The sequence below is a fragment of the Rana temporaria genome, chromosome 9 (genome assembly GCF_905171775.1).
Source record: "Rana temporaria chromosome 9, aRanTem1.1, whole genome shotgun sequence".
NCBI lineage: Eukaryota > Metazoa > Chordata > Amphibia > Anura > Ranidae > Rana > Rana temporaria.
This window is the reverse complement of record NC_053497.1, coordinates 83,341,622-83,356,592: the sequence shown is the minus strand read 5'-3', so window position 1 is coordinate 83,356,592 and position 14,971 is coordinate 83,341,622. Positions and strand designations below refer to the sequence as shown.

The following is a 14,971-nucleotide window of genomic DNA, read 5'->3' as shown; positions in this document are numbered from 1 at the left end:
GCGGAATGTAATGCAGACATGAAAGACATTTTATGGGATAGGATCCACCCCATTATAATCATAAGGAAACTTCTAGTGACCACTTAGGTTTTAGAAAACAAAATATGCATTCATAAAAAAATAATAATAATAAAAAAAAATAATCAGAGTGATGGGCAATGGAGTGGAAGAGTAAACAATTGGACCGATGGAAACTTTGGTCACCTAGTTCTATTCAGTTTGAACTATTGGGCTTTTTAGAGTTGATCAGGAAGTAGAACTATAATGCCGCGTACACACGTCCGTTTTTCCTGTCATGCAAAAAAACAACGTTTTTCTCGACGCAATTCTTCTCAAGCCTGCCTTGCATACACACGTTCATGAAAAAAAGCTTGAGCAAAGCGCGGTGACGTACGACAACGGCACTATAAAAGGGGAAGTTCCATTCAAATGGCGCCACCCTTTGGGCTGCTTTTGCTGATCCTCGTGTTAGTAAAAGTTTGGTGAGAGACGATTGGCGCTTTTCAGTCTTCGTGCTTTTCAGTCCGTTACAGCGTGAAGCATGTGCTATCTGCATTACGAAGACTAGTTTTACCAGAACAAGCGCTCCCGTCTCACACTTGATTCTGAGCATGCACGTTTTTTCCCCCTTGGAAAAGCCTACACACGAGCGGTTTTCGCAACGAGAAAAAGAACAACGGGAAAAACGACGAGAAAGAATAGAGCATGTTCTAATTTTTTTGCGGGCAGTTTTCTCAATGAGAAAACTGCTATGGAGCATACATACACGACCGGTTTTCACGACCAATCTAAAAAGTGACAGTTTTTTTGGATAGCATTGAGATGGTTTAGAACACCTGTCCGTTTTTATTGCTGTCTGTGTCCCCATCAGGGAGAGTCACCTTCTCCTTTTGTCCTGTTTACCATTGAAAGTAAAAGAGAATCCCATATATTGGGTTGTCCCCAGAAAAGTCATAGAGGAAAAATCTTCTAATGGGGACACTAGTTCTGGTGACCTAAGGAATTCCACTAATTTGCAGGGATTTCCTCTTGCTTTCTGTTTGGCTATGTGACAGGAAGTGAAGGTAAATCTCCCCAATGTGACAAAGATGGCAGAAATAAACCTTACATGGGTTATAACCCTTTCCTCTATCCTAAATGAAAAAAAAAAGTTCTAGTTTAAGGGCTCATGCACACAGGATGTTTTGAAAAAACTCAAGCGCTACAGCAGTGCTAAAAACACCCATTTGTTCACGTTTAGCCACATTTTTTACATTAGCGTTATTGCATGTTTTCTTGTGTTTTTTCGCTTTAGCGTTTTTTATAAAAAAAAAAAAAAACTCCCTATAATGTAAAAACATCAAACGTGGCTTGGCGCGTTTTTCTGTTTTTACTGTTCCTAGAAGCACATGCTGTCGTTACTGCCCCTAAACGTTTATGCCTCCAAACACCTCTGACAGTTTATGTGTGCATGGATACATAGGCTAACATGGAGGGGCTTTTAGAGGCAGTTTGAGTGACAGGTTATTTACATATCTAGCTTGGACATGTTTATCATATGTTATGTTATTCATAATATGAGGTGATCCACAGTATAAAAAGTGAGAAATCCACCCCTCCCCCACATAACACATCCAGGTAATATACAATGAACTGTGGATCACCTCATATTATGATAAACATAACATAACATATGATAAACATGTCCAAGCTAGATATGTAAATAACCTGTCACTCAAAGCAAGACACACCCACCAAATTAAGAGGGACACCTTGATGAGCGGATGAAACGAATCCCATCCCCCAAAGCATCTGTGGTCAGTGCCATTTAGAATGGCTCCCATTCCCCCCCAAACATTGGTTGTTATTTACACTAAGAACCAGCACCCCCAAGCATTAGGCCCGGTTGACACTGCTGCACTGCACAAGACCCTTTTTTTTTTTTTATTGCATCGCATTCGTAGCGGAATGGCAACACATGTATGTGAACGACCGTCATTGAAAACGATGACTTTATGGATGACATGCGAATTTAGAATGTTTTTGACGCATCGCATTTGTTATGAACTCGCATCACTGTGAACCGGGCCTTAGGCCCCATTCACACTGAGGAGTTTTTCTGAAAAACTCCTGCCCAGCATTCTCAATGTGAAAGCCAGATTGCTTTCACACTGAGGCGATGCACTCGCAGGAGAGAAAAAAATCTCCTGCAAGCAGCATCTTTGGAGCGGTGAGAGGAGCGGTGTGAATACCGCTTCTTCCCATTTAAAACAATGGGAAACCGCGGTAATGCAATGCGCCTCTGCAGAGGCGCAATGCAGGCGGTATTAAAAAAATTTTTGCCCACTAGCGGGGGTTAATACCGCACTGCTAGCGGCCTAATCCCGCGGCTATACCGCCACCGCACCTCCTGCCCCAGTGTGAAAGGGGCCTTAGTGGTCAATGGCACTACTAAGAAGCCCCCTAAGGCCCCTTTCACATTGGGGCTGGAGGTGCGGTGGCGGTATAGTGCCGCTAAAAATAGAGGCGCTATACCGTCGGAATTGCCGTGGGATTCGGGCACTAGCGGTGCAGTATTAACCCCTGCTAGTGGCCGGAAAAAGATTAATACCGCCCGCATTGCGCCTCTCTGCAGAGGCGCATTGCGGGCGGTATTACCGCGGTTTCCCATTGCTCCTCTCACCGCTCCAAAGATGCTGCTTGCAGGAGATTTTTTGTTTTTTTTTGTTTTTCGGGTGGTATTTAGGCGCTATTTTTAGCACTAAACCGCCTGAAAAACTCCTCAGTGTGAAAGGGGCCTAATCCTCCCAAGCAGTGATAGTGGTCACAAATATACGCAGGCATGTATACGTGTTTTGTGACCAATGCTTTTCTTGATCCTTTTTTTGAATCCCAGTCACAATAAAAAGCAGGGGTAAATGAATCGTAGATAAATAGGCCATCAATGCCTTTGGTTCAGTGTCCTGGTGGTAAACTGTAACAGCTGATATAAAATCATAGCTTTTTTTTTTATAAAGCAGAACGATGTTACAGGAATAAAAACGACCTTCATGTTTATCTCTGCTGTGAAATGAGCCAAGGCTCTTATATGTACACACATTAAAAGCAGATGAATGTTTTTACCATGAGTAAGGGAAACGTAACTCACAGTGAACATGGCACCTCGCTAGCAGCTCCAGGTCATCTGCATGATAGTAATCATACCCTGATGTTCCCAGCACTTCGAAGGGTAAGTAGCCAATTATAGGTGGGGCCCTGCAAAGATAAAAGACATTTGTTAGTAAAGGCTGCAGCTGACACTTGCAGACTATAAAAGGCAGTGTTCAAACTACTGTAAAAATTGCCATTTGTATAGCCCAGCATAAGATGTCCTACTTTATCAGGAGCCATTGACCTGCTTTTACTAAAAAGAACGATGATGTGCAGTGCTTTACAAATGAAGGCTATTCTTCTTAAAGCTCGAAAAATATTTCCCCCAGGAAAATAAAATAACTTTCTTTTGATGCTTCTTATAGGCATTTTTCTGCACATGTGTTTGTGCAATGATAGGCACTATACATGCATGTCAATATGAGCTATGCTGCATTTCCCTACAAACATATAGCATGCTCTTGATGGAATAAAATAAAAATATCCCTATGCACTTCACAATAGCACACAAGTATCAAGAGGCCTGATTGATCTGTATGACAGTCCCATGTTTGTTGCATTATACAATTTGTTGTAATACAAAGTCTGTGCAAAAACTTTTTGATACATATATATATATATATGCCATAGGTGTGCGCAGCCTATAGCATTAGGGTGTGCACCCCAAAGCTCAAACACACATGCGTGTATAAATATATAGGGTGGTAGGGCAATGGACAGCATTGGTAGAGCAGTGGACAAGGTCAGTAGGGCAGAGGTTGGTATGAGTAGTTTAATTTTTTTATATTTTTTCTATTTACATTTTTACAATTGCATAATTTTTTATACAATCATTTTTATTGTTTTTTTTTTTTCTCCATTGAAGGCTTTGGTGAAATGTTAGGGGTCTAAACGGGCCCCTGATGTCTTACTTTTGAGATAAAGAAAGGGACTGGGGACAGAGACAGTCCTTTTCTCTGTAGCCAAGCAGCAAGGGGAATCTGCCCAGCACAAGGGGATTAGGGTGTGCCCAGGCACACCTGGCACACCCTGTGCGCACGCCTATGATATAAGCTGTGCGCGCGCGCGTGTGTGTGTGTGTGTGTAAATATATATAACCAGTACAATGTAATAGTACCACTACTATTTGTAATGAATAAACCAATTGAATTGTAAATAAATGTTATATAATGGACCCAACAGGGACCAACTTGTGTTGTCTCCAGACTTGAATCCGCCCATTAATGTCTACCAGCATGAGTTTTTCTAAAGCTATAAAATCACTGAGCAGCATTACTAATTTATTGCTGCAGTGAAAGTTAACATTTGGTGAGATGTATCCTCTTAGGCAATGAAGGAAAGGTACATACCGCCCTGTTGGTGCTGAATGCCCAAAAACCAGTAACTAAAAAGTTAAATGCTACAGTGGGCCTTAGTTGCAAGGCTTGACAACATGTAAAGCTGAAATCTACACAACATTGAATTTTACATATAACTGAATACACCACCAAGTAAGGCTGGGTTCTCACTATTGCAAATTGGATGCGGTTTCCCTGCATCCAATTCGCATAAGCAGGAGATTTTGACCTGCTCTCTATGGAGCCTGTTCACATATTTCCACTGTGGCTCTGTAGGAGCCCTGTGCATCTTTCGAATTTGTTTCAGGACCGAATTCACAGAAAAATGTGAGCTGAAATCAGACCTGAAACAGTGAATGGGGACACCGGACCCCTGCTGTGAGTCGCATTTGAAGATAGTGTGAACCCAGCCTTGGAGAAATGTTTTGTTATTTTACATATACATTGTGACATACTATCTAGCATTGTTTGCTTCATCATTTGCCTTTTAAAATTTGGTCCCTACCTTGCCCTGTAGTTTGGTTTTCTCTGTGTTGTTTGTTCCACCCTTTGGCTGCTTTCACACTGCAGCCGCCCGAGCGTAAGTGGTAAAGCACTGCTCATTTTAATACTGTTATAGCGGCGCGCATTTAACTCCCAAGAAGAGGTTAAGGCTGCATTCAAACCTGAGCGTAGCATTTTGCGGCGTTTTTTACCGTGATTTGTCGCGACAAAACGCTGCGTTTTTTACCGCGATTTTGTACAAGTCTAGGGTCACCAATGTAAAATGCCCAAATACGCTCAATTCGAGCGACAAAAAAGGGTCCAGAACTTGTTTGAGCTTCAGGAGTTCAGCGTCAGGCGTTTTGTAGTGGAGATGTGAACCATCTCCATAGAGAATAATGTATTTTTTCCCCTCTAGCGTTTTGGGGCGTCGCGCTTCAGGCGACAAAACGCTCAGGTGTGAATGCAGCCTAAGAGTGTCCATGTTGCGGCAATTCTGAAGCGGTGGCCATTCATTCCAATGGGTAGGGGCAGTCTGGGAGCGGTATATACATCGCTCCTAAGGCAGCCCCAAAGATGCTACGTGCAGGACTTTTCCTAAAGCCCTGCAAGAGCACTACCCCAGTGTGAAAGCATTCAGGCTTTCACACTGGGGTGGCAGGGGAGACAGTTTTCAGACGCTATTTCTAGCATTAAAACACCTGAAAACTGCCTCAGTGTGAAAGAGATCTTCCAGTAGTATCCCCTAGCCTCTAATCCAGTATTTCCCAACTCCAGTCCTCAATGCGCCCCAACAGGTCATGTTTTCAGGCTTCCCATTATTTTGCACAGGTGAATTGATCAGTTTCACTGCCTGAGGCCCCATACTCACGACCAAACATGTCTGCTGAAACTGGCCCGCAGGCCAGTTTCAGCAGACATGTTTGGTCGTGTGTGGGCGCGAGCGGGCCGAATTCCAGCAAACATTTGCCCGCCGGGCCTTTTCCAAGCAGACAAATATTCCTGGACTTGTTTTAAAACAGTCCGCTGGAATTCTGCCCGCTCGGACATGTACGGTCGTCAGTACAGACCTACCGTACATGTCCAGGCGCCCGCCGTCCCTCGCATGCGTCGAATGACTTCGACGCATGCGTGGAAGCATTTTAAAGGCGGGCCGCCCACGTCGCCGCGTCATTGTCGCGGCGACACCGCGTCATCGACGCGGCGACACCGCGGACACGCCCCGCGTATTGTTTACGCGCGGACTTCTGTACGATGGTGTGTACAACCATCGTACAGAAGCCCTCTGGCAGACATGTATGGTAAAAACGGTCCGACGGACCGCTTTCACCATACATGTTTGTCCGTGTGTACCCGGCCTTAGTATTTACCACAGCTGTTTCATCCTGTTCCCATCATGGGAAATCCTGAAAACATGACCTGTTGGGGCGCCTTGAGGACTGGAGTTGAGAAATACTGCTCTAATCCATCCACATGTGTATCTGCTGGAACAGGTCATATTATGATCTTTTGACCTGAATACTACCTGTTTGGAATATGTTTTAAATAAACAACAATCATCAAGGTGTCATTCTGAGTCAGCTTTCTGCCAACACTGCTGTAAAAGCTGCAGGGATCACACATTCAATGCTTAGACTGGGAAGGCAGAACATTCCTTCTTTACTCTGCAGCATGATTCTTTCAGGAGCTGTCTGTTTTTAGCAGTTTGTGATCTTTTTGGAGGGGGGCGGCAAACAACCTCTGCGCCCCAAGCCCACCCTTTTTTTTTTAAGAAAATTAAATTCTAGGATGCCTATGTTATACCTGAAGGGTTCCACATGTACTGGCACTTTAAGGCTGGCTCCACCCAGCAGTGATGACAAGGGTCAAGGGGCATAGTAGCCATCTTAGAGAGAGCACATGTAAGAAGCAGAGATATGTATTGTCCTGAGATGCATGTTGCAGTGTACAGCCTGTACTGAATAAACATCCATTGTTCCAGACCAGAGTCTTGTGTCCCTCACAACACAGAGGATATAACAGCCTACCTGAGAGAATTAGAACAATCAATCCTTATGAGGAAATTTATTAAGTATTACTTAGGAAACATTTCTAAATGTGGAGCAGTGTTAGGGTGGATCGAATTACGTAAAGTGGTTTTAAAGGTCCCCCCATCCCAAATAAAAAAATAGGGTTATACTTGCCTGCTCTGTGCAGTGGTATTGCACAGAGATGGCCACTTACCCCCTCTTCTGCCTTACCTCCTCTTCTGTGGACCCCTGCACCTCCTCTCCTGCGTGTACTCCCATAGCAAGCCACTTGCTATGGGGGCTTACGTGCAGGCGTGCTCCCACCCACAGACACACAGCATGGCTTAGCCCCACCCCCTCTTTGATTGAAAATAGTAGGAGCCGATGGCTCCTGCTGCTCTCAATCTTTCCTGTGAGAAGAGTAAAGGCCTGTACACACGGTCAGACTTTTTTCCAGCAAACTTCAAAATCTGCAAGTTTTCAAATTTGTCCGATCGTTTGTACGCTCCATTGGACCAACTTTTTCGGGTTTCATCGGACAAAAAGTTTGGTCTGCAAACGGACAAACTTTTCGGCAACAAAAGTCCGATGGTGCCTAGTCCGACCGCGTGTACAGCAAGCCATCAGACTTTTGTACAAAGTGCAAATACGCATGCTCAGAACCAATGTTAAAATCAACCAACAATGGCAGAAGTTAACCAAAGGGTGGCGGTAAAGAGCAGAAAAACCATGAGATATTGGGAAAGTTTTAGAAAAGTTTGCAGAAAAGTCCGAGCGTGTGTATGCTATGGGTGTGACCAGACAACTTTCTTCGGACAAAAATCCAAGGGAAAGTTTGTTTGATGTCCGATCATGTGTACGAGGCTTAAGAAAGACTAATGCTGCTGCAGATTGGCACAGCGGTGGATCCAGAGAGGGCTCGGGTAAGTGTTAAGGAGGGTGGAAAGAAATATGTAGTGGGGCATTTTTTAATCTTTAATTCTAGCTTTTACCACTCTAGTGTGCTGAGTTCAGAGCTATATTGAGCCGGCAACACCTGTCAGTTCACTGTAACGGTGGCAAGTTCTGTATAACAGTTGGGTTAGTCGGGAAGAGATAAGAGCAATAGACTAGGTTGGGAATGAGGTTTAGGAATCGGGATAATATAGTCATATTAATAAAGCAGCATGATGTCTTTTTCAAAAGCACTGATTTTAAGATGAAGAGTTCAGGAAGTATTGATTCATTTTCATAGAGTTCTTTGATGTTCCTACTAGGGTTGTCCCGATACCACTTTTTTAGGACTGAGTACAAGTACCGATACTTTTTTTTTATGTACTCGCCGATACCGAATACCGATACTTTTTTTTAAATGTGTCCCCAAATGCAGCCATGTCCCCCGTATAACAGCCATGTCCCCCGTATAACAGCCATGTCCCCCGTATAGCAGCTATGTCCCCCGTATAGCAGCCATGTCCCCCGTATAGCAGCCATGTCCCCCGTATAGCAGCCATGTCCCCAGTATAGCAGCCATGTCCCCAGTATAGCAGCCATGTCCCCAGTACAGCAGCCATGTCCCCAGTACAGCAGCCATGTCCCCAGTACAGCAGCCATGTCCCCAGTATAGCAGCCATGTCCCCAGTACAGCAGCCATGTCCCCAGTACAGCAGCCATGTCCCCAGTACAGCAGCCATGTCCCCAGTACAGCAGCCATGTCCCCCGTACAGCAGCCATGTCCCCCGTACAGCAGCCATTGTCCCCCGTACAGCAGCCATTGTCCCCCGTACAGCAGCCATGTCCCCCGTACAGCAGCCATTGTCACCCGTACAGCAGCCATTGTCCCCCGTACAGCAGCCATGTCCCCCGTACCTACTGTTATCACCGCGGCGGGGAACATTACAGACAGCGTTAGTTTGAACAGCTGTTTTCCCCGCTGCGCATAGACACTCCCCCTTGGACGGATCTGTCCAATCGCGAGCAAGGGGGAGTGTCTATGTGACTCCCCCTTGCTCGCGATTGGACAGATCCGTCCATGGGGGAGTGTCTATGCGCGGCGGGGAAAAAAGCTGTTCAAACTAACGCTGTCTGTAATGTTCCCCGCCGCGGTGATTAAAGTGGCAGCGGCGGCGGTTTTGGCGGTGGGGGGGGGGGGAGTATTCTATTTTAGTATCGGGGGTATTAGCGGGAGTACGAGTACTCCCGCTAATACTCGGTATCGGTCCCGATACCGATACTGGTATCGGTATCGGGACAACCCTAGTTCCTACTGAAGGTTTCAAAATGTGACATTAGCTTGCTTACAAAACTATAAAACAGTGGCGGTCAACTCTCATAATCTAGGGTCTGACTTTAGAAATAAACTGCACATAATATTCAGTGAATGGAATGCTCTTACAGAAAGCTGTCAAAGACTTTAGACATGTAACAGGAGATGGTCAGAGACTGAAAACGTGTTGTACGGGTTGTTGGAGACCGGAGATATACGTATACGATATACGAAGATATTTACAGACTGGGGACTGTCAAGAGAAACAAAATGTATTTCTACATGAGACTGCAAGAGATCACTGCTAATACTGACCCTTTACAAATCAGTGCTCCCTACAGCTCTTCTTTTTTTTTTTTTATCAAATTTTTATTAGATTTTAAAGGGATTTTTTTTTTTTTGCTTTTACAAAAGAGCACTGAGGTATGCATTCTTTGCAGTATTACAATAGATGATACATGTATACAGTACATACCATATTGCATTTTTTTCAGTACCATCCTAATATCCATTCTCAAAAATGACTAACTAAAAGAAAGCTAGTATATTTACCAGAAAAAAACAGCAATGCATTCTCAAACACACACGTACAAAAAGAAAATCAAAAGAAACAAAGAAATGGGGAGGAAAACATTTCCTCGTGCCACATTTGATGTTTCTTTCAACAAGATCTATTATAAAAGATCCAAATAAAGAAACATAACAAGAGAAAAATCATAGTGTTAAAGAAATAAACCAAGTCATTCTAGAACCTATTCTAAAGCCTCGTACACACAGTCGGAAATCCGACAAACTTTCCCTTGGATTTTTGTTTGAAGTGATTTGTCCGGTCACACCCATAGCATACACACGCTCGGACTTTTCTGCAAACTTTTCCAAAACTTTCCCAACATCACCTGTCTTTTCTGCTCTTTGTCGCCAACCTTTGGTTAACTTCTGCTATTGTTGGTTGATTTTAACACTGGTTCTGGTCATGTGTGTTTGTACTTCGGACAAAAGTCTGATGGCTTTGCTGTACGCACGGTCGGACTAGGCACCATCGGACTTTTGTTGTCGTAAAGTTTGTCTGTTTGCAGACCAAACTTTTTGTCCGAAGAAACCCGAAAAAGTTGGTCCGATGGAGCGTACACAAGGTCGGACAAATGTGAAAACTTGGAGATTTTGAAGTTTGTTGGACGAAAGTCCGACCGTGTGTACGGGCCTTAAAGAATATTTTTCTATTACTGGTATGAGTTAGCATAGACTAATGTCTGCAGAAGCCCCAAAGCAAGCACAATAAGCCTAATGCCGTGTACAAACCCTCGGAATTTCCGACAACAAATGTTCGATGAGAGCTTGTTGTCAGAAATTCAGACCGTGTAGGCTCCATCATACATTTTCTATCGGAATTTCCGACAACAAAAATTTGAGAGCTGGATCTCAAATTTTCCGACAACAAAATTCGTTCTCGTAAATTCTGAGCGGGTCTAGACAATTCCGACGCACACAATTCTATGCATGCTCTGAATCAAGTACGAGACAGAAGCGCTCGGTCTGGTAAAACTACCATTCGTAATGGAGCTAGCATATTCGTCACGCTGCAAAGCAGAACGAGCCAAAAATCATAAATGAGCGATCAGAGGAGGAGGGCACCGAAAACAGCCAAAAAGGCCCAAGGACATTTTGGCTCGGCTCCTGCGCCTCCGTACCTCAGGCCAAATGAGGTACTGTAGGCCTATTTTCGGCTCAGCTCGGCTTCTGCGTCCCTGTACCTCAGGCCAAATGAGGTACTGCAGGCCTATTTAGCTTCAATTCTGCTCGTCTTGCGAGTCAACACTCGCAAACCGAGTCAGAATTTTAAAAAAAAAGGTTGCTCGCAAATCAAAATGCTCTCAAACCAAGTTACTCTTAAACCGAGGTTCCACTGCACATTTATAATTCGTACAAAAAAAGGCAGTTTAGGAAGAATCAATGTGTATGGTAAACCTAACCAAGATAAATATTTCTATCTACTTATATGAAGTCCCCCACATGGACCAGTTAAAATACAAAAACAAATCACAGCTACGTATTTGGTTTATGCAGGTAAATTCCAGAAGATTTAATCCCTATACTAATCCCAAACCAGACTAAACCCATCAACTAACCAGTAATTTAATCTACAGGAGGATTATGTCTCACATACTACCAGTTTAAGAGCACATTTGAAAATGCACAATATACTGATTGCAGATAAAGTTTAGGAATGTAATGAAAATGTGAAATTATTTTAACAGGCATACTGGTGGTTCATACTGCAGAACCAAACAGAATTAGGTTCATTCAAAGAGGAAAAATGGCAATTCATAGAAACCAACAAGTTTTCAGACTATGACAGAGCAATGAAAGAGGATTTGGTTTGACTGCTATAGGTTATTGAAGAAGAGCATCTAAAGGGGATTGCAGGTACCAGAATCACACTTTCCAAGGCAGATTAAATCCAATTTAACAACAGCTGCCCAGAAAATCACTAACAGGTCAATTTTTCCACGTTACAGTATGATCTGATTTTGACAGTGGTCTTTAACCACTTAAGCCCCGGAAGAATTGACCCCCTTCCTGACCAAAGCACTTATTGCGATATGGCACTGCATCACTTTAACTGACAATTGCGCAGTCGTGCGACATTGCACCCCAAAACAAAATGTATGTCCTTTCTTTCCCACAAATAGAGATTTATTTTGGTGGTATTTGATCACCTCTGCAATTTTTATTTTTTCCCCTATAAACAAAAGAAGAGTGACAATTTTGAAAAAAAAGCAATATTTTTTACTTTTTTGTTATAATAAATATCCTCCAAAAATATATAACAAAAAACGATTTTTTCTCTCAGTTTAGGCCGATGTGTATTCTTCTACATATTTTTGGTAAAAAAAAAAATCGCAATGCGCATATATTGATTGGTATGCGCAAAAGTTATAGCTTCTACAGAACAGGGGATAGATTTATGGCATTTTTATTAATATTTTGGGTTTTACAAGCAATGGCGGCGATCTGGGATTTTTATCGTGACTGCGACATTATGGCAGACACATTGGACACTATTTTGGGACCATTGTCATTTATACAGCGATCAGTGCTATAAAAATGCACTGATTACTGTGTAAATGACACTGGTAGGGAAGGGGTTAAGTGTGTCCTAGGAAGTGATTATAACTGTGGGGGGATGGGCTACGACTGACATGACTGCGATCACTGCTCCTGATGACAGGGAGCAGTAGATCCCTGTCATGTCATAGGCAGAACAGGGAAATGCCTTGTTTACATCTCCCCATTCTGCCTCTCCGTTTCACGATCACAGAGTATGCGGCAGGCGCACGCCCCGCCGGCGGCACGCACCTGCTAGCGGGCAAATAAAGGGGGACGTACAGGTACACCCATTTTTCCACCGCTGCCATTGTGCCAACGTATATCGCGTGCAGCGGTCGTTAAGTGGTTAATAAGTTACATTAGCTAATGATAAATGTATATACAGGCTTCATCATTTACAGTCATAATACAGATTGCAACACCTAATAATACTAATGCTTCAATACCAGCTTGTGCATTCCCAAAAGTTCCATGATGTTAAATAAATATTATAGCTCAGTTCTATGTTATGTTTATTGTCTTTGTTAATGTGCACCTCTACAACCCCAATTCCAAAAATGTTTGGACACCATTTAAAATCTACATACAAATAGAATGCAATGATTTGCAAATCTCATGACCCATTTTTTATTTTTATTTACAATAGAAAAAAAAAAACATAGCCAAACTTTACACATTGAGAAAATGTACAATTAATAATAATAAAAAAAGGTAATTTTGAAATTGATGGCAACAACACATCTCAAAAAAGTTGGGACAGGGCAGCAAAAGGTTTGCGTGGTACTGACAAGAGTGCTGGAAGAACATTTTGCAACTAATTAAGTTAATTAGCAAAAAGTATGTAACATGATTGGGTATAAAAAAAGGTTCAACGTCCTGTAAAAAAAAAAATCCAAGTCAAGTCAAAAAAATTGTCAAACAGATTCATAATAATGTTCCTCAACGTAAAATTGCAAATATTTTAAATATATAACTAGAAAATGCATTCCCTGAGGAAAATGCGAGTGGGAATGCTGAATTGCTGAGCCCGCACCAAAGCCATTCACCATAACCACTACACTATCTTTAGGACACACAGCTCCTTTCTCTATCTGCAAAGTAGAGAGTATCCTGACTTCCTGGTCGCCCCTCCCCCCTCAAGAGGTTTCCCCTCCCCCCAGGTCAGTGAGGAGGAATATTGCCCTGAGGTAAGGAAAGCTATTTATGGAAAGAAATTCCATTACAAACGCCTTTTAATTCACAGACCAATACATTAATTACGCCTCCAAACAAAACGTAATAAATCCACAACCGTACATGCGATCGATACAGCGACTTCACCGTTTGAAAGACACGGCCCTTGTGAACGCATCGATATGAAATTTATGTTGATAAACTTAAAATTGTGGCCATGCCAGCGATTTAGAAAAGAGCGTCTTTGTGTGTTTTGCAGGAAAATTTTTAAAATTTTTAACATGGACGGTCAATGAGAGTGGTTTTGTCACTCTTGTCCTTTAGAAGCTCCTGGAACTAAAACTAAAATACGTATCACAAAACTGATCACATTGCCTGAAACCAGACAAGCATACCTACGTTTTGATATATAAATTGTGTATGACAAGTAGATCTTGTGGGCGTGAGAGCAATTTGTTCGCCCTTTTTTTAAAGATAATTTTTGTTTTCAAAGATCTCCACTCTAAAGGTCACATGACACACTCTAAACCTGCTCCATAGGATTACATTATAACCGATAAAAAAATCACTAAACGTAAATTGCGTTTTCACAAAAACCGTATAAGATATCAATCTAAAAAGTCATGTTTGGATAGCTGAATATTTTGTGACCGCTTTAAAGTTTGTTTGGTGTCTGTAAGTGAAAGTATGAAGGAGCTGAAACTTTTGGCAGAACGTGTGTTTTGAAGCAGGAAAAAGGATGTTCTCATTGACTTCAATGTTAAAAAAAAGTGTCTAAAAGCTTAATATTTTAAAAAGTATAAATAGTACAAAAAAACTTGAAGAAGTCCCATCGTTAGCTGAATGAGACGAACATTTTAAAAGTTAAATGGTCTCAATAGCTGAAAGTATGCAGAAGTTACGCAGAGCCAAAAAACGTACGGAATAAAATTAAGAAGAAGAACTAGAAAATGCATTCCCTGAGGAAAATGCGAGTGGGAATGCTGAATTGCTGAGCCCGCACCAAAGCCATTCACCATAACCACTACACTATCTTTAGGACACACAGCTCCTTTCTCTATCTGCAAAGTAGAGAGTATGCTGACTTCCTGGTCGCCCCTCCCCCCTCAAGAGGTTTCCCCTCCCCCCAGGTCAGTGAGGAGGAATATTGCACTGAGGTAGAAAGCTATTTATGGAAAGAAATTCCATTACAAACGCCTTTTAATTCACAGACCAATACATTAATTACGCCTCCAAACAAAACGTAATAAATCCACAACCGTACATGCGATCGATACAGCGACTTCACCGTTTGAAAGACACGGCCCTTGTGAACGCATCGATATGAAATTTATGTTGATAAACTTAAAATTGTGGCCATGCCAGCGATTTAGAAAAGAGCGTCTTTGTGTGTTTTGCAGGAAAATTTTTTAAATTTTTAACATGGACGGTCAATGAGAGTGGTTTTGTCACTCTTGTCCTTTAGAAGCTCCTGGAACTAAAACTAA

The 14,971-nt window shown here is 42.5% G+C and overlaps 1 protein-coding gene across 4 annotated transcripts in view; it reads right to left on the bottom strand.

Moving 5' to 3' along the window:
- Positions 1-14,971, bottom strand: part of PASD1 (PAS domain containing repressor 1) — a 215,303-nt gene that overhangs the window by 29,746 nt on the left and 170,586 nt on the right. For all 4 annotated transcript variants that reach the window (XM_040323815.1, XM_040323818.1, XM_040323814.1 and 1 more), the window contains one exon: positions 3,128-3,234. In XM_040323815.1, coding sequence (XP_040179749.1) covers positions 3,128-3,234 — 107 coding nt within the window. The remainder of the gene's footprint in view (positions 1-3,127; positions 3,235-14,971) is intronic.